This window comes from Toxorhynchites rutilus, chromosome 1 (genome assembly GCF_029784135.1).
Source record: "Toxorhynchites rutilus septentrionalis strain SRP chromosome 1, ASM2978413v1, whole genome shotgun sequence".
Taxonomy (NCBI): domain Eukaryota; kingdom Metazoa; phylum Arthropoda; class Insecta; order Diptera; family Culicidae; genus Toxorhynchites; species Toxorhynchites rutilus.
The window spans coordinates 184785589-184806669 of NC_073744.1; the positions used below are offsets into that span (position 1 = coordinate 184785589).

Sequence of the window (21081 nt, forward strand, 5' to 3'; positions counted from 1 at the left end):
AACCCAGCCATTTCCAGAATACTGGAATGCCTTAACGCAATCCGAGTCTTTGACATTAAGGCGTCTGAAATAGTATTCTTGACGTTATTGTTTCATATATGAATTCCTAGTATGTATAGTCCATTTTACGTGTATCGAAACCCCTTTTTCCACTTGCTTATATGTAATTCCTTCGATTTAGTGTTTCATGAATCGGTTGTAGATATTTCGAGAAGCAAAACCGCAGATTGAACTCATAATAGTTCGCGTTTCAATTTACCTCGCTCTACGGGACAAATTGAAACAATACATATGAAAACTGAAGATTTTAAAATTTTATATCTTTCGAAACATCCAGTCTGAATCTTCAGATTTCAATTTGGTGATTTAATGAATTTTGAGGATAACTTTCAAATTGAACTTTTCAAAAACCGTTTCAACTTGCCCCGGTGTACCTTATACAGATCTGTGTACATGAGTGTATGTTATCACAGGCGAACTAAATGAATTATTTCATGAAGTTTTGAACCCTACGTCACTACAATGACAATGCGTCGAAGTAATGAAAATTGTTTTCTTTTAAGGATAATGTTTAAAAATCAATTTTTCAAAATGATGAAATTAATTTGACAACATGTGAGCGTTTTAGATGATTATTTGAGTTGTAAAAATAGTGTCAATCACCCTAGAAGTGCGATGGAAATGATTATATATGAAGATATTTCTCAATACTGCTCTTGACGATGTCTTCTGCCGTGATGCCGTATCCTGGATGGATATCCAGCTCCTTTCGTCGCTTTCTCTCGTTTCGAGTTGAGGAATTCCTAGAAACTGTCCTCAATTTTTTTTTTCTGAAGAACATGGAACATGTCAGATGCTCCACAGTAATCGCATAAATGGCAAATTTTTTGAATCCAGAAATCAAGTTGATCTTTTGATTATTTTTTCGGCATTCGATTAGCGGTTTCATCGTTCCAGGAAAATGTGGCTGCAGCAAAGTTGTCGCTGAGGAAACACATTTCTCCTTATACGTGCGAAGAATTTATCCCCAATTCACGTCCAGGGGTTATGTAAAGAGCGTTGAATTGGGAGAGTTGCTATCAATGAGTGTATTGGATTATTTTTACTCATTCTCACCCTCACTCAGCGTGAATAAGAGAATATTTCGAAAATGTTGTCTCATGAAAAAACTTTTTTGATGCCCAAAAACAACAATGACTCCTCTAGACAAGACATAAATGAACCATTCTATCAAATATATGACCTTGTAGTAGTTCTGTATAATGCTTAGCATTAGATTCTTCTGGGGTGTTATTTGATGACTTTGATGAATTATTGTATAACAACGCATGATATAATGTTTTAACAGTTCTTCAATCATCCGGGGTCCTGATACACTAAAATATTACATGAATAATACATTTTTAGATTCTGTTATTTTACATCTCGTATCCCATTTGTCGAACACTCCCATAACCTCAAATAGTCTTTTCCATTAGAAGGGAAGCCAGAAATTTTTGGAGAACATGCTATAACGTTTTTGTTCCAAAATGTACAAGTGTAAATAAAACTGCAGCTGAAATTCAATTATGATGGTGTTTTCTAGTGTGCAAATCAACGAAAGAAAAAATAACCCGAAGGCAACGATTCGATGTAACTGAAACGTTCACTCTTGTAATCAATTCAAAATAAGAGATCATACTCAGTTTTATCTTTTCATAATTTTGAATATGCGACTAGACTCATTTTTTCTCTCCTTAAATATTACTTGGAAATTCATGCAAATTGAAATACTTCGAAGAAAATAATAGAACATAATGATATTCAATTTACATATATCTGGCATCCCTGCTTTCGTCATTGGGTTTATTTACATTACCGGTTTGTTTCACCCAAGGCGGGTATATGATACTAGGTGAGACCCTTTTTGTAAGTTGTTTAGTGGAGCGGTATATGAAAACAGTACGGAAGAAAGCAGGAGGAAAATTATTTCCCTGAAGCGTGAAATAGACAGACTAGAGATGGGCAAAACGGTTCATTTCAGTGAGCGGCTCAGAGCCGTGCGCTCAATGAAAAGAGCCGGCTCATTTGAGCGGCTCGGCGGCTCTTTTCAAGAAGCAGTTTATTCGGGTATGGGACGTAAAAAGTTAAGCTTGAAACAATAATTAGTGCAGAGAATAGAAAAAGTAATATTTCACAGAAGGTTTTCTCATATATATTTCTATTAAAAAAATCTTCATTAAACATTTTGATTTATGAACATTATTTTTTCAATGTTTCCTGACGTAAGTCTACTACGTCTTTCACTACAAACTTGTCCTGCTTTCGAAAAAAATCGCTCACATGGTACTGAAGTCGCCGGAATACATAATATTTTCAAAGCAATTTCGTAGAGCCGCGGATAGATAGATTTCCTTTCCTCCCACCAAAGCAAAGGGTCGCTTGTTCTCAGCAAATGTGGCTCCACTAAATATTTATCTAACTCAGCTATTGCAGCAGCTTCTGGATCATGTGGAGCTTGAAGATTGCCAACCAATGCATCAAACTCCTCCCATACAGATGACCGCGCTTCATCACCAACGATTGGTGCTGGTTCCGCAGGCGTGTATTCTATGGATGTCATTTTTAGCGTCCTTATCAACGACTGGTATGCATTGTTGTATTTTCTATTATCCCCAAAACCTTGCTGCTTGAAGCGCGGATCTAGCAGTATTGATTGGGCTACCAATTCGTCTGACTCAAGATCTGCAAATCGTTTTACCAGCTCCGAAATCAATTCATTACACAGCTTTTTTATAATCACGGGAACTGATTTCTCTTGCTCCATATAATGTTGAACATGACGAATCATCAGTCGGGAGAGCAAAGCAGTTTTCGATAACGACACAGTTTGCTCCCCGGATATTTCAATCGTTACATCGTTGAACACTTTGAGAATTTTGACTGCGTGCTCTGTTCGCGCCCGATTCGACCGCTCCGGAATGACGTCATCGATGCACACATTGAGCGCATACGCGGGGCAGATTTATTCATCGCCGACAGCACTGCGCACCGAATTACATCGCTAGCGCCACACGTTCACTTTCACATAAAATGAGGTGGCGGTCGAGGAATTATGGTATTCAGTTTTTACGCGTTATACACACAACATCGTTAAATAAAACCTAGGAGAAAAGTACCAGTGTTTTTTGACTTCCATTCTGCACTCTTGCCATCCGAGCAAACCTTCGCACCATCGATATCTGGCTAGTAGACTGCTGTGGAAACCATTGCCTGCCTTTTTCAAGGCGGAAGAAGAGTTTTATTTCCACGCAGTTGACCAGTCTTCCACTTATACAGTCCACTGCCTTGGCGCTGAGGAACGCGCCAACATGCTCTATGGCAACCCAGTCCTGAGACTCCGAAGATAGGCGAGACTCCATAAGTGCCAAAGTAGATACAACCGCTTGTTTGTTGAGCAACATTCGATCCAACATATCATATGTCGAGTTCCAACGAGTTGAAACGTCTTTTTTCAACTTTAGTTTAGGCTCATTCAATGTCTGCTGCATTTCATGGAGCTTGTTCAGAGCATTGGTACTTTGCTTGAAATATTGCACAATTGCTCTGCATTTATCGACGACGTCTTTCATTGATGTTGAAATGGCTGTTTGGACAACTAAGTTGAGCGAATGGGCGAAACATCTCAAATGACGCATTTTAAGAAGTGTGGCAGCTAACTTCATATTTGCTGCGTCATCGGTTACTAGTGCTGTTATTTGCGTGTTTATAGAAAACCGTGTCAAGACAGCAGTAATCCATATGGAAATGTTTTCCGCTGTATGTCTGCCGGGAAATTTCGAGCACTCTAATAAAAAAGTTTTCAATTTCGTATTTTCGTCAATAAAATGAGCAGTCAACGCATAAAAGCTTGTGTTATTGATGCTGGTCCAACCATCACAAGTAAGACAAATTGCTGAGACTGAAGCATCGAGTAATTGTTTTTGAACTGAAGAAAGGACATCATTATAAACAGCCGGTAATAGGCTAGTCGTGAGCGTTTTTCTGTTGAGAAGTTGATATGACGGATTCAACATTTCAACAATTTTTTTAAATTCCACGTCTTCAACTATCGAGAAGGGGTGAAATTCCTTGCAGATCATCTTGAGTAACTGTATGTCACATAGCCTGCTTTTTATTTTTCCACCAATTTTTTCTATAGGAGGTTTAATCGAATGGTTTTGTCCTACATCACAATGTATGTTTTTTTCATCGAAGTGCTGTGGTATTTTTGCATTTTATTAGGTTTATTTTATTGAAATTGAAACTTCTTCCGTACTTCATTGCTTGAAATCGAATTTATTGCCCAATAAAGTTATTCGAAATTAAATTGATGGTATTTGGTAGCTAAGAAAAATCATTTGGTGCAAAAACTTTATAATATGATTGCTTCCCAAAGACATGAAACATTATTAATGTTGCTGTTAGATTTTTCGAACAGCTGGTCGTTAGCTGGCTAACAAAGACGTTGTAACAAATGAGCTCTTGTAGCAAACATATTATTGAAAAATAAGTAGAACAAACTTAAGTTAAACGGTTTCATTGTGATTCAACATAAAAACAAACAAATAATGTACTGAAAGCTTAGAAATTATTAGACAAGTAACCTCTTCCTTCATGAACCCCTTGGCCTATGATTTAATTTCCAAAATAATGGACCAAATGCAAACAATTCGATGGGTCCACATCGAATAATTTCACTACTTTTCTGAGCGTACTAGCGCCCTATGATATGCAAGTACACCACGAGTAAAATTCGATTTTGTAGGTGAAAGGGTTAATCTAGAAGAGATCGATATTGACCCCTTAGGGTAGAATGTTACATGAACCAACCTGTTATAATAATGACAAATATTTTAGTAGAAATATTAATGTTGTAATTTGTATTAATAATTATTAATTACACTTGATTTTTACTGAATTTTATGCCTATAAGTATTTTGTATGAACGAGAAAAAGATAAAATTTTTAGAGAAATTTGGCTATAGAGGTCGATGATATCACTTCATTCTATAAAGGGGTCTCTTGCTCAAAATAGTCTGATCCCTTATATAGAACATTAATGAGACTCAAATAAAATCGTGGAGTATATGATGAAACCATAATCCGATGCCGTCTTGGACTTCCATGTTACATAAATATACTAGTCAAGCCCTTTCATTTGATACCCATATTGATGGGGTTTCGAAAAAAAATACAAATTTCGCTATTTTGTGATGACGGCCATTTTGGATTTCCATTTTTCACGAATAACTGTGTTCTACTAGTCAAGCCCTTTCATTTGATACCCATATTGATGAGGTTTTTAAAAAAAAATACATATTTCACTATTTTGTGATGGCGGCCATTTTGGATTTCCATTTCTCATAAATAACTGTGTTCTACTAGTCAAGTCCTTTCATTTGATACCCATATTGATGGGGTTTTGACATAATTTGTAGTCTGCCATTTTGTAACTGCCGCCATCTTGGATTTCCATTTTACATAAATAACTGTATCCTACTAGTCAAGTCCTTTCATTAGATACCCATATTGATGGGGTTTCGGAAAAAATACATATTTCGCTATTTTGTGATGGCGGCCATTTTGGATTTCCATTTTTAATAAATAACTGTGTTCTACTAATCAAGCCCTTTCATTTGATACCCATATTTTTGGGGTTTCAAGAAAATATGTAATCCGCCAACATTTACAAACATACAAGCAGCCAAATAAAACCTCTTAAAAAGCAGCATGGCAAACATATATTTCTTCCGCACTGCCGCAGGCCACGGTTCGTCAGAACGAGCATACGATCCAAGGTTCATCACCAAAAAGCCGGCTCTTAAAAGAAACACGGTTCTTTTATGAACCGCGGTTCTTTTTTGAACCGTGGATCTCGAATGAACGGCTCTTAAATGAACCACGGTTCACAAAAGTCCCACGGTTCACAAAAGACCCACGGCTCATTTAAGAGCCGTTCATTTGAGAGCCGTTCATTCGAGAGCCGTGGCTCATTTTTAATGAACCGTGGGTCGTACGCTCTTCCTGACGAACCGGCTTAAATGAGCGGCTCGTGAGCGCTCGCCCATCTCTAAGACAGACTGATGACAAGCGAGGTTTCGCACATTCGTATTGTGTTTTGTTTACAAACAAAAAATAGTATACTTTCAAAATAGCTACAGAATGGTTTTCACATATTAGCCCACTTTGGGATATACTTCTAAGCGCCTTGGTCTCACGAACGAATGTTGTTGAGGTAACTGAACTAACTGTTCAACATCTAGCGAGGATCGTTCAACATTTGGGTGCCAGAACACCATTGAATAAATATTTATTCTTGAACAATGCAAATGGTCCAATATAATAAATATAACAAGGGGCTGTCCACATACCACGTGGATAATTTTAGGGGGGGTAGGGGGTATGAAAATGTCCACGCTTGTCCACGGAGAGGGTGCATGGGGTATAGGCTATGTCCACGTGGACACGAAAAATGAATATTTTTTCAAATATAATCACTGATACATTCTAAATTAAATAAAAACTGTTCCATATTTAAGAATTTTAAAACTTTCCGCCCAACTTGAGTATTCCGTATTTATCAATAAACGAATTGAGCTGCCTGAGAGTGCTTCATATATCATTGAACTTCTGTAATATCATTGAACTTCTTCACTGAAATCCATATTCTAAAAACAACTCACGTAAACTGTGAGCGACCGGGATATTTTGTATGATCCTATAACTTTTATAGTTGCGGGCTATGCAGTGACGTTCCTAGCTCAAACCTTCAAAAAATAAGCGATTCCATAATGGTTAAATTTCCATGATATTACACATATGAGTTTTTTTATCAAATACAATTTTCTATAGAGTTTGTATAGAGCTCTCGAGAACAATTAGTCTTAGGATAATAATGTCTGTATAGTTTTTAATGCAGAATTTCGTGTAGAATCATTTTTTCGCATTACTTTTCTCGAAAAGTTAGAAATTTTCAAACTATTGGAATCCCGTCAATTTCTAGGAATTAATATTTCATTTGCGTGAAATGATCCATGCACCACTATTTAGTCGTGAAACTTGAATCAATTGACCCAGTATTCTATTTTTGTCAGAAAATTTCGCATAGATTTTTCGTTCTTTAAGGGTTTTATTATTTTTTCCCCAAAAATACATGATAAACTTGATTTCTATCAACAAAATTAAAGCTCTCTAACCCTTCTACAATTCCTTCCTCGACACCACAATGTTATTCCTATTGTTATCTTTCACTATTTAAAATGTTCTACAACAGAATATTATGGAAAATTTTCTCATCTTTCAAATGAATTCAATTAAATTGTTCTATGTAGCGTGCTTTTGAATTGGGATCAATTTAAGGCAAAAAATGGATCTCAAGAAATGTTCAACATTCATAGTTGAGATTTGAACTCGATTTCATAGTTGGGAATCAATGAATCGTGAGTTGTCTGATGTAATTCTTCCCCGCGAGCACTTTGAAAGTCATCTAGACACTCAATGCAGAATGGTCTATAAGGATTTGAAAAATAATAAAATATCTTAATGCGCTTTTAATAACCTCTGAAAATTCTCCGAACTATGACTGAAAAAGTTTTGAATTGCGCAACCGAATAAAGGTGAATCGGAAATCCAGTGTGAAGATGAATCGCCATTAACAGTGATCGATCATATTCCGGAGTGGGCAAAGTATTTTTTCAACTAAAATTTTGAGTAACACTGTAACTCTGCCATAAAACAGTACAAAACAATGCATCTCTGTAGTAAAATGTTCTACTGTAATTCCATATGAATCAAATGGAAGCAAATTAATGAAGTTGATTGGATTATTGCTGGCGTCTATGTGATATCAACATATTTTTTTCCAAGTGTTTAGAAAACATTTTGAAACGCGTTTTCTCGATACCGTGTTTTTTCAACTGGTGGTATCAATATCTTAGGATCTACTCGACCGATTTGGCTGCCTTATCAGCCTTTAAAAATGGATTATCTAAAGCGTTACATAGCCGTTTTTTTGATATCTCATTTTTTCGATCTTTTATGAGCTTCTAAACAGCGGTTTTTTATGAAAAAATAACTCATTTTTAACAAAAATGGCCGCCATTTCGGCAATTTTTCGAATTTTTAAAAACCCCTATGTAACGCTTTAGGTATCGTCCTATAGTTTTAAAATATTCATTGGAATATTCATTACGACACCCCATTTCTTCAGAACCGATACCACCAGCAAGGTACCAATTTTCAGACAGCATCTACGCATCCAGCTGTCAACAGCGTAATAATCATTATTTGTGCACCCGAGCTCTTCACTTTATGCGTAATATTTGAAAAAAATCCAAGAAAATTAATTATTTTCAGACCTTTCAGAAAGGGGTCCCCCTTAAATGGAATTTAGACGCAAATCAGTTCTTTCCTTAATTATTTTAATTTAAAAAGCAAAAAATGTCCACGTGGAAAAAGGGGGGTAGGGGTATGAAAATGTCCACGCTTGTCTACGGATGGAGAGGGGGGAGTCTAAAACCGTGCTTTTTCTGTCCATGTTGTATTTGGACAGCCCCCAAGAAATGACGCTTAATGGTTGCTATAGAGTGACTCTGGGGAGTTATCAGTAATTTCATGTGTTATCACGAAGAAATCAAAAATATATGAACATACCGAGCTTAAGCGTTCAACATTTGGCGGATTACCCTAATAGTAACTTACTCCGTTTTTGACCCATTCTCACCCCCAACGACGGTATCTTAACCCTCCTGTACTCACATGCAAAATCATAACACGTATACTCGCGCACGATGACGAACGACTAATAACGAAGCTAGAGAGAATCGCAAAGTCGTAGTGTTGATATGTTCTGAGAAATGAACGAATTATTGATTTCTCGGTCTGACAGACCAATGCGCGAGTATAGGAGTGTTATTTATCTTAATGCAAACGCAAAGTACATTTTCTACCGAAACGGTTTGAACGCTGAAGTCGATGATCTTCTGCTTTAAGCTTGAATGTTCAGGCACATAAAGGGATTGTGAGAAAAAATCTAAAAAATCTCCAACAATTTTGTACGAACATTTATTACTAGATAAGTAGAGTAATGTCAAAACAAATCTCGAAATAGTACCAAACTGTGGCGAGAAGCCACAATAGTGTTATCCCTGCCATTTTTATTATTATGCGATTTTCAGAATCATTCGGACGATGTTTCTAATGTAACGCTTTCGCTTTGGCAGTAATTCTATTTTTCTGATGTAATAAACGAATACAGCAAATGAAAAAACAAGCAAAATGTAACAACGAAAAACGCTAATTTGACAACATCTATGCTTTCAGATACGCCTAGAGCATTACGCGAAACGGATGGACACCACGAATTGTTGTTTTGTTGTGTTGTATAAATATTACATTAAATATAGTTGTTTTTCAGCACTGAAGCCCGACGGGCCTTAGATTCCCCGGTAGGATCGTTGCGCCAGCAGCGCACTGAAGAGGTACAGTGCGGAGACGATTATTCCTAGTATCTGTAATTGGCGTAAAACAAAACGGTTATTATTCAGCAAGAGGATTCACTCCCCCAGGTGAACATTCACTTACGGAAGCAGTCATGTAGGCGTCCTTGAGACTTGAGTAGTACCGTCCGTTGGTGACGTCCACCAGCAGGATGATCGACGCAATCAGATACAACAGGAAGGCGATCGTGTGATACACCAGCTCGTAGATGGTCTTGGAGATTATTCCTCCGGTGCTCAGGGAAACCAGACAGGACACCAGCAGACAGAAGGTACCGATCAGGAAGGCCACCGCCATTAGCAGGAAGAAAAATTCCGGATTGCCGCTGGCATACACCGAGTGGTAGCGACGCAGATGCCACGAGACGAGGCCCACGTTGACGGCGCCGATTATCTGTTGGGGAGGGAAAAATTAGGTGAATTAATCTTAACGTTTCAAATTCGTTCCCACTTACGAGTTGTGCGAGTTTCAGGAGTCCGGCGGTCGTTCTCAGATAGCCCGTGTTGAGAACAACATGCGAGGTGCTCGTGGTGGTGGTTGTTGTCCGTGTTATGACGACTGCGTGCGACATCTTGGCGGTTGTGCGATGAACTACGTAGTGGTGGGCTGGTGAATTTGCTGTTTTGAGCTGAGCACTGTAAACGGATGGAAGCATCACAAGAGAGGTGAGTTTCGTAGCGTAGTTTTGGTCGAATGAATTTCCAAATTCTCCCGCGTGCGAATGATGAAAAACATATGTTGTTCTGTGAGCAAGGAAACTTGAAAATATTCAGGTCATCGCGGCGGGAACGAATCGATCACGGAGCGTAAAAAGTGTATTCTACGAAATACCTCGACGAAAACATTGAGTAATCACAATGGAAAGTAGAGGGACTACATTCTGAATTAATTTTATATCTACAGGCAAACCTTTTTCTGTGCGGGGGATAGGGACCGCGTCAAAAAAATCGCATAAAAAAAATCGTGCAAAACTTCACCAGCAGCTTTAAAAAATCGTGTTCAGTATACATTTTGAAAAAAACTTTTTTGTGCGGTAGATAGGAACCGCATAAAAAAAGTTTCCCCCAAGAAAATAACTCAAATCCACGCCATTCACCGTTCAATTTCCTTTTGTTTCCCTGCTTTGCGATGGGACACTTTGCCTTTTCGGTTGCTCGTGGCTGTTTTGTTTTAGTTGCATGTCGAAACGTGTTGCTGTTAGAAATTATGTCATGAAAAAACTTAGAAAAACTTAGAGTATTTGATGGGAGGAGGGGAATGATTTCAGAAGTGGATAATTGAGACGCCAATATGTTTTTTCACGCTGAAGTGCATATAAACCATCGAAAAAAACTAAATGGACGATAACTTCGTCAAATATGCTCCTTTTCATATACCGCACAAAAAAAAATCGCACAAAAAAAACCGCACAAAAACAGGTTTTACTGTATATATGTATAATATGCGTTTTGAAAGCGAGTCAAAACGTACAAGCGTGACACGTGAATCAAACCTTTTAAAGCCTTTATAATTCATTACGTTGGTTCGTTAGTTCGTGAATCAAACAAGCTTTTATCTCATTAGAGGCCGATCTAAAAATTAACCATGAATACAAACCTAAATATATCCCTTCCTCAATTCCCAATCCTTCCAGGATTAATATCGTGATTGCCCCTGTTTAAAAATCAAATGTACTGGGTCAGCAATTTTGTATTAGTTGCACACCTAAGTTCTTATTTTATGAAAACGCTTGTGAAATTGTGAAAAAAAACAGGAAGTGGGTTATATCTATGGTATAACCGCAAGGGTGACGTAGGACTATCGTTGATTTAGGGATCATTTGTTTGAAGTTGAATCTAAATCCATCCTGAATGAATGAATAAATAAATATTTGGGTGGCTTCAAAAACGAGAGCATTACGTTGGAGGCTCAAGGTTATATGCATTCAAATTGGATACAAAAAACCTTGTTCTGAAGAATAATCTTCAGAAGCTTTCCTGTTAACTGCACTTGATTGAATAACCAGCAAACGAAAAGAGTTGCGCGCGTGTATGTGTGTGTGTGTGTGGCGGCTGCTTCAATGTCTTCCCGAGGAACCGTATTTCGATGCTCTCTTGGTCACCTTCTCTTTTCCTTCTGATCGATCGGCTTTTCTGCGCTCCCTCACAGTTAAAACAAACTGATTGCATTTCAGGTCAGGTCAGGCCAGGTAATGAATCCCTCGATACCTCGCCGTTCAGCTCGTTCAGTAACGATGTTGTCTTGTCGATGTCCTCAGGCGTCGTGCACAAATTACGTAACGCTAAAAATTCGGATCTTGAACCCCCTCCCCCCCCTTACGTAACGCAATTTCCTATCTCTAATAAACAGAAAGTAACGCAACATCTATCCCCTCCCCCCTTATCGCGTTACGTAATTTGTGTACGACGCCTCACGAAAAATGAATGGGTTTCACCACCAGAATATCATTTAAGTATGCTTTTCGTGCGTGATTGAATCGAGAGAAGGTGTGGTTTACGATGGCAATTTGGAAGGCAAACTAGAGGAGAATAAACTCTCTGAGTATGAAAATTTCGGCGACTGAGCAATATCGATTGAAAATTATATAATTTTCGCGATACGAAACAATTTCCGTTGCGCGCGCATACAATATTAGATACGAAAATATCCTACTGATGGGAAAGAATAATCTTCCGAAGCTTTCCAGCTAATTACACTTGATTGAAAAATTACGAAATCAAATGTATTTGGTCGCTGTGTTATATGGTTAGAAAACATTAAAATAAACTCTTTCGCATGAATGTATTTTTCAATTCCGAGGGAACTGGCAGATTGTTTTTCAGCAACGATTAGATCTTTCCGGAATTTTCTCGATGCTGTATGGCATCCAAACGAAAATTCTCGTTTCAGTTTGGCCTGCAAAAAACTTTTCTGAACTCTAATCCATCAAATTGGGAGCCCTAAAAAGGGCCGTTGATTATATGCTAAGCTAATATAGCACGCTCTCCTCGGATACGATGGGCCAGCTGGATGTTCTTGGGCATGATGTGACGCGTTTTGCATGGATAGCACACAAATTGGTATCTTCGAATAGGACTCCTGCAGCGTCATAACCGCGGAACTTTGGAAGCGCAAGTCGGTTTTGAAATCCTGAGCAATTCAACGAACCAAATGCTGCAAAGGTAGCTTGCGGATCACCAATTCGGTCGACTTCTGATAGCGACGAATTTCGGTCGGCTTCTTAATCAGTACGGAGAGGTATGCATGTGCGCACATTACACCGATTCCGTTGGGTCGGTGTTTGCACCAGTAGCCGATCCGACCAAACTGTCGGCTGAAGAAAAGTCTGTAGTGTGCGGGGGCTCTAATTGAAGTGTACAGCATAATGCATAGACGTAAGTATGAGCTTCCCCATCTCACATTCCAATAAGATTAATGGGCTTCCAAGTGGGCGCGCTACATACGGATACGAATGATTTCAATAACCTGTTTTCGAAGCTATCATTAAGCTATTGAAACAATTTTTCGACTCAATAAATAGCAATCATATAACTCTTGGACATTTTATCTTTTGTATGAAATTATTATCATACTGTTCCGTTGATCCGAAGCAGAATGAATCACGCTTAAAGAAGGAATGGTTTTTTTCTTGGAATTTACACAGCAAAAATAATGCCCTTTCCCAACAATTAAAAACGACAAACGGTAAACAGTTTCATCAAAATGATTTCTTCGATATGGGGATATATTCACTACATCATGTCATATATTTCATATTCTTCATTAAGAAATCTATATCCATGGCACCTATCGGTAACGAATTATTATCGAAACCACGATTTTCGCTAAATGCTCCTTTCAGTTCGGCCTGTAAAAAACTTTTCTGTACTCTAATCCATCAAATTGGGAGCCCTAAAAAGGGCCGTTGATTATATGCTAAGCTAATATAGCACGTTCTCTTCGGATACGATGGGCCAGCTGGATGTCCTTGGGCATGATGTGACGCGTTTTGCATGGATAGCACACAAATTGGTATCTTCGAATAAGCCTCCTGCAGCGTCATAGCCGCGGAACTTTGGAAGCGCAAGTCGGTTTTGAAGTCCTGAGCAATTCCACGATCCAAATGCTGCAAAGGTAGCTGCGGATCAGCAATTCGGTCGACTTCTGATAGCGATGAATTTCACGCAAAGTTTCCGGTCGATAGCGATGTGGCTTCTCCACCTATCCTGCTACTGGTGCGCTTATCCGAGCTGACTTCGTGTGCCTTACCACCGAATGACTAACGAGCTGTCTGCGAAAGACTAACGAGCTCGAGTCCTCACGGTGCGAGAGTAGAGTAAGAAATGAACGAAAGCAAAGGAAGCGTCATTTTATAAACCATAAAAGTATAGAATCTAAATCCCACCCTTATTATATTCGTGAGTATACAGTAAGCTTATATAATAAAGAGGGTGGGGTTTACATTCGATACTTTTATGTTTTATAAAATGACACTTCCCTTGCTTTCGTTCATTTCTTACTCTACTCTCGCACCGTGAGGACTCGTTTCATCGGGACTAAGCAGACAGCTCGTTAGTCTTTCGGTGGTAAGGCACATGAAAGCAGCTCGGATAAGCACACCAGCAGCAGGATAGGTGAAGAAGCCACATCGCTATCGACCGGGAACTTTGCGTGAAATTCGTCGCTATCAGAAGTCGACCGAATTGGTGATCCGCAGCTACCTTTGCAGCATTTGGATCGTGGAATTGCTCAGGACTTCAAAACCGACTTGCGCTTCCAAAGTTCCGCAGTTATGACGCTGCAGGAGGCTTATTCGAAGATACCAATTTGTGTGTTATCCATGCAAAACGCGTCACATCATGCCCAAGGACATCCAGCTGGCCCATCGTATCCGAGGAGAGCGTGCTATATTAGCTTAGCATATAATCAACGGCCCTTTTCAGGGCTCCCAATTTGATGGATTAGAGTTCAGAAAAGTTTTTTACAGGCCGAACTAAAAGGAGCATTTAGCGAAAATCGTGGTTTCGATAATAATTCGTTACCGATAGGTGCCATGGATATGGATTTCTTAATGAAGAATATGAAATACATGACATGATGTAGTGAATATATCCGAAGAAATCACTTTGGTGAAACTGCATTATAAAATTATTTGTGTACGAATGCCGCAATCGATAGTCGACTCTAATTTGCGCTGGGTAATTTCCTCGGAGGACTCAATTCCTCCTTTGAGCATTAAGAAACTCTTTCTGGTAAAACGAAGTGGTATGAATCACATTATTTGAATGATAGAATGAAGAAGTTTTCTGCCAATTTCCTTCAACCTCCAAACATATCTTTCTCCCGTTTGTCGTTTTCGCGTTCGCTAATCTTTTCTCACAACACCCATTTCTCGTTTGAGAAATTGTTGAGTAAACATTGTTTGCCAGTGCGCGTAGAGTGGGAATTCCTAAAGATTCATTGCACCTCTAATAAATTGCCGAAAGACGTGGTCTTGCGTTGATCGCACTTGATTGAAAAATCCAAAACGAAATGTATTTGGTCGCAGCATTATATGAGTAGCAAATAATCGCTCGAAAATGACTTGATTTTAGCGATGATGTTTCACGTTTTTCATGTTACGCATCCAATATTGGATACGAAAGTTTTCCACTGATGGGAAAAAAAATATTCAGAAGCTTTCCTATTAATTGCGATTGATTGAAAAATCACAAAACCAAATGTATTTGGTTGCAGTGTTATATGGATAGAAAACATTAAAATAAACTCTTTCGCATGAATGTATTTTTCAATTCCCAGGGGAACTGGCAGATTATTTTTCAGCAACGAGAATTCCGCGCGTGTATATGTGTGTGTGGCGGCCGATGTTTCAAGCGGAACCGTGGCATCACTCTCCTCCTGATGGATTCCCTTCTGGCCTTAGGTGCACATACAGGCTCTTGGTGACACCGTTCATTAGCGCTTTCATGATAAACGAAAATAGCTTCACAACACAGCGACAACATGCTCCAATCGCTTTTCAATCATAACTGAGGGGGTTTACGAGCAGCGCTCGCTTATATACCGATTGGTGATTTCAATAGCCTGTTTTGAAAGCAATTTTAAGACTATTGAAACAAGTTTTTGGATGAAAAAGTAACAAGTATATGACGCGTAGACCTTTTATCTTTCGAATGAAGTGTCTATCATACCATTTCGTTCAGTTGTTTAAGAGCTATTAACGCTCAAAATCTCGGTCTCCGGCGTAACGCTTTCATTTTCGAAACTTTGGTTTTACACCCCGGTATAGAAATGAAAGACGTAGTCCTACGTCAAAATACGTTTACAAATTAGTTATTCTAAATTCTCATTGATTGATCTTCTTATTGGTCTTCTTAAAAATTAGAGGCTAAATTTTCAAAATTTTGAGATATTTACCTGAACTTTTTGATTTTGTTTCTGAACTTTTTTGGGTTTTTTTTCTGTATATCTGATTATTCTGACTTTTCAATTTTTTCTGAATATACCGAATTTCTTAATGATTTTGGTTTTTTTCTGAATTTTTCTAACTCAAGATTTCTCAGAATTTTTCCGTTTCTTAATTTTCCTATTTTTTTGTGATTTTTTTTATAATGTTTTGTATATGCTATTTTCTATTTCTTTTGTTTGTTCGGATTCTTCTGAAATTCTTCTAATATTTCTTTTTTTTTGTGTTATTTGCATTGTCCTGGTTTTATGATTTTTTTTTCTGATTTTTTTCCAATTTTTTCGTAAGTTTCTGATTATTTCAGAATTCTAAGTTTTTTCTAAGCTTTCAGTATTATTTATTTTTTGTTTTTTTTCAAGTTTTTCTAAATTTTTTGAATTTGTTTACTTTTTTCAGAATTTTTCTAAGATACAATGTTTTTTTATCGTTTTTGATTTTTTCTAATATTTTCAATGATTTTTTTTAATTTTTCTTAATTTTTCTTTGAATTTTTCTCCTGTATATCCGAGGTAATTTCGCATGCATAAAAAAATATTAGGACAAGGACAAGATAGTCTCTTCAAACGCTTCAATTCCGCCACTTAGGAGAAAATCCGAAATTCTCAATTGCATCCTTTTTTGGCCCGAGGTTCAAGTTAGATTATTTAGGAGTTATTGAAACGGAAACCGCTAAAAGTCTTTTTGAAGTTTATAAAATATCTTCCGAAGAATATTTTAAGATTTTCAGAGCATTTATGAGCATTTCATTGAAGAAGCCTATATTTTATTATATACGAATGATATTAATGAGCTGTTTTATTATGGTTCATCTTGTATTTATGAAAAATTGATGATTTTTTCTTATATCCGGTATCCGGCCAGATAACAAATATTGGCCGGATAAGATGGATACCGAACGGTTACCGGATATCCAGTTCATCTCTGATTCATATCTCATAGATTAATTTGTTATTTTCTGATTTCAAAAAATCAAATTTTTACAGAATTTTCTGTGTGTTTTCAAATATTTCTGTATTTTTCTGATTTTATCTACATTTTCCTTTATTTTCCTTTATTTTCATGCATTTTTTCTGTTATTCTGAATTATCATATATTTTGTGGATTTCCTGAATTTTTAAATGTTCTTTTTTATTTGTTTTTTTTTTCAATGATTTTTTTCTGAGGTTTATTAAATTTTATTTGAAATTTTCAGTTTTTTAATTTTCTGGTTTTTCTTTGATTTTTTATGATTATGTTTTATTTTTTCTGATTTTTTTAATGAAGTCATCTGAACTTTTCTGAGCTTTTTTGCACTTTTATGTTTTTTTTTTCTATATTTTTCGTTTTTTTTTTCTATATTTTTCAGTTTTTTTATTTTTCATTAATTTTCGGAATATTTATGATTTTTTCCTGAATTCATCTAAACTGTTTTGAGTTCGTATCATGTTTTCTGTATTTTCAGAATTTCGATTTTTAACGTTTCTTTGTTATGTTTCTCATTTTTCTGCATTTTTATTTTTTTGTCAATTTTTCAGATTTTTTTTTTACTTTTGTCTGAATTTTTCTAATTTAAAATGAAAACCTGGTTTTTTAAATATTTTTGTTTTATTTTCAAATTTTACTAAGGTTTCGAATTATTTATTTTTATTTTTCTAAACTTTCGTGAATTTTTCGAAACGTTTTAGATTTTGACTGCATCTTTATGATTTTTTATTTTCCTATTTTTTTATTTCATTTAATTCCAGTATTTTCAGAATTTTCAGATTTTTTAAAAACTATACGGTTTTCTGATTTTGTTTTGTTTTTCTTATTTTCTCAAAATTTCCTAAATGTTTCGGTTTTTTTTATTTTTTTTATGTTTTCTGAATTTCGCTGTATTTTTTTAATTTTATCTTAATTTTCAAATTTATTTTATTCCAATTTTCTTTCAAGTTTTTTTCTGAACTTGAAAAAAAATTAAAAAGAAACATAAATCTTTTTAATTTTCTAAATTTGTCTGAATTTTCAATTTTTCGTCTATTTTTTCTATTAATTTCACCAAAAATCATCGTTATTTTTTGAGGCCGAGGGTTTAGAATAAGTTGAAATGAACTGCAAATGTACAAAGTTTCTATAATTCACCACTCTTTTTTTTTCTCTCTTAGTCTTATTCAACAAAATGAGTGAACGGCGCGGAAAATGCGTAATCCGAAAAAGCAGCTTTTTATTTTACAATTATTCAATAGTTTGCTTCAAAAAGTGTCTGATATTCTTAATGTAAAAATTTATAATGTATAAATTTTGAAAAAAAAAAATAAATTGAAAAAGACAAGAAATGAGTATGGCTGCATTTAGAAGGAGATTAATAAAAAGTTTTATCATTTTAAATCACATCAGGATTCATAATTTGTGACTAAAAATGATTGTTAACAGACAAAAATTCGAAGTTGCGAAAATTCATAGAAAATCGATGATCCACAAAGTTTGTCAAAAATAATTTTACCATCTTGTACCAATTTTTAAAATTTTCTACATGACTTCTGTTTTATATGAAAAAATTTAAAAAATAATAATAAAAAATATATATTTTAGATATTGCAAATTGAAGTTTTTTTTTTGCAAACAAAAAATGTAGTATTTTTTTTCTTGGTGTATATTTTTTTTACGTTTGGCCATAAATACTCTGTAACTCTTTCTAAGACACTATTTCGATAGGACTCATAGTTTTTGAGATATAAATTATCAAAGATTTTTCTTACTAAAATCGATACGCCCTTTTCAAAAGTTACACTTGAGTCAAAAAATTTCCTATGGAAAACTCATATTTCCTCCAACCCAAACGGAATACAAACTTTCATTCGAATCAAAAATACTAGTTTTTAAAATCTGCATTTTTAGTTCCCGGTGAATCGAGGCGAAAAATACCCACAAATTCGTTGAATTGCAGCAGGGAATTATTAAAATAGTTATCTGAGTCGGTAGTGTTTATCGCACAAATCGTTACGGGTACTTCTTCCGATTTTTCCTGTTATATGCGTAACATTCGATATGCCACTCCAAATATGACCAATCCGCATTATTTGGTGCCGAAATCTCAATCGGGTGCAATCAAAATCATCATTCTAAGATTGAAACGGGACCAACTTTTTGGGAAATTGTACGGTTCCATCATTCTCACAGATTTTATCAAAATTGATCCTTTGAATGAAGCTACATCACGTTGATGGGTCTCTTTTCACTGTGAAGTATATCTTTCACAGTATATCTAAAAAAAAGTGGTCTGTGTTATTAAACAAATATTGAAGAAGTGAGTAACTGGAGCAAATCAAATAATTGTTAGCCCGAGCTTGAATGAACTTCTACACAAAAGTAACTGGTACAAAAGAGCATCGAATGTAAAGAAATGTGTAAATCTGCCGCAAATAAAATGGCATTAAAATACAACACCAAGCTGGTAGTTATCTCATTTCTTGACACGCTTTCGTCAAAACACACACTCGAAGGTAAACAAATATTGCGTGGATGATGTCACCGCCATCTCGACTCTTGGAACGAACAATATTCATTTGAATTGCGATTGCTCATCAGGCGATAATATTTCACGAATCACGAAGTGACCATTTGCGAAATCTAGCAAAGCTTCACGTCCACAGGGGTGACCCGAACGAGTTGTTGTGCTTTTCTGCTGCACTCTTCATGCACTGCAATCAAGTGATCCATGACGGAGCAAATGTCACACCTCAATGACGTTTACTTTCGCCGTTCCCCGATCTCCAGTATGGATTGTGCATCGTATCGCAACTCTGTGTATTCATTCAAAAAACGCATTAACCGACCGGCGTTTATCAAAGTATGTGGCATGCGGTGTTCGAAACAAACGAGTTCTGCACTCCTTTTACGGCCATTGGTGTCAAGGCAGTTGGACTTCTTTCTTGTGTGCACGTGAGATAAATTGCATTGTTAGTCGGTGAGTTGCCTTGGTTTGCTTAACTTGGCCAGAAAAAGTCCTTGCCGCGGGAAAGCTTGTCTGTAGATGGCATACGCGATAAGACGGTGGAGTTAACAGATGGCTCATCGAATCCGAGTATGTATTCACCAACTTTTCGATTTTCTCAGTGGATCCAATCCAATTCAAACCAAACGGAGTTTCACTCAGTCTGAGCTAACGGGCGTTGGTGGGACGCGCACAAAATTAAAAATAGCGTTCGCGCTGACATCATCCAAGCGCGTGCAGAACACCCTAAACATTGGCACTGGCGTTGGTTCTCCCGCCCTGCCCTACATTTTCCCCGTTACTGGGAAAAATATTTAGGCCAAGGAAAGCTTGCCCCGCGAAGCTGGAGCCACTGTTTCAATATCCCGACAACTCTATGGCATCATATCCTAATTGAAGTCCTTTGTTTGGAGTCGGTAGCATCACTGATAACCGACTGTCACTTTCACCGATTTCCACCGATAATATCAACAACGCGCTGCATCATCGTCACTCACCCGGCGCCGCTTCTTTGAAATTGACTCTTACGCTACAATTTTATGTTCTACTGGCAAACAATCGAGATAATGGAACACAATCACACACACCTTGTTTTCCGTTTCCCCGTTCGGAACAGGAACAGGCAGTAGTGGGTGCGGACGGTACGATGATGACTAACCCGACGACAATAGGTTAGGAACGCGTGGAAAGGAAAATAAAGATGGGGGTGGGAGTATTCACGACTGGAACGAAACACACCCGAATGGAAGCAGCAGCGAATCGAGACTGATTCCACCGAATTGGCAGACGGCTAAGTAGTGAGTGCATATTTGTGTTGCTGCCGTTACTACGCCTGACGCCGCCTGATGCGTTCCACCAGCACCGCCTCTGCCTCCGCGGAAGTGATGGGATCGTAAAAAAAATCGTAGCATAGTGGTGGAGTGGGAAGTTCTGAAATGGGAGCGTCGCGAGTTGCAAACCGATAGCGTAAAGCGTAGACCGAAAATGTACGCACGTGTTGCACTGTTTTGACTGAATTCAATCGTGAATAGAGTCAGTTACCAGTTTTTTGTGCATTTTTATATCGTTCCTCTTTCTTATAGCGTGCGCCAATAAAAATGCGAAAATGTGTCTACCTTGTTTTGGAGTTATTTCGCATTACTCGGGAATCGAATTTTATGTACGA

General features: G+C 37.1%; 1 protein-coding gene across 1 annotated transcript; it reads right to left on the bottom strand.

Annotated features, from left to right (window-relative positions):
- Nucleotides 1–9070: 9070 nt before the first annotated feature.
- Nucleotides 9071–20704, bottom strand: LOC129762691 (uncharacterized). The gene is made up of 4 exons (XM_055761177.1): nt 20504–20704; nt 9974–10154; nt 9604–9912; nt 9071–9530 (listed from the first exon to the last, which is right to left on the bottom strand). The coding sequence occupies exons 2-4, from the start codon at nt 10088–10090 to the stop codon at nt 9456–9458; spliced, it is 501 nt and encodes a 166-aa protein (XP_055617152.1). The 5' UTR covers nt 10091–10154; nt 20504–20704; the 3' UTR covers nt 9071–9455.
- Nucleotides 20705–21081: the final 377 nt, after the last annotated feature.

Coding starts and splice junctions, on each gene's coding strand:
- LOC129762691 (XM_055761177.1), bottom strand. CDS start 10,090: ATGTCGCACGCAGTCGTCATAACACGGACAACAACCACCACCACGAGC. Junction 9,913..9,973: donor TCCTGAAACTCGCACAACTC/GTAAGTGGGAAC, acceptor CCTCCCCAACAG/ATAATCGGCGCCGTCAACGT. Junction 9,531..9,603: donor ACGCCTACATGACTGCTTCC/GTAAGTGAATGT, acceptor CGCCAATTACAG/ATACTAGGAATAATCGTCTC.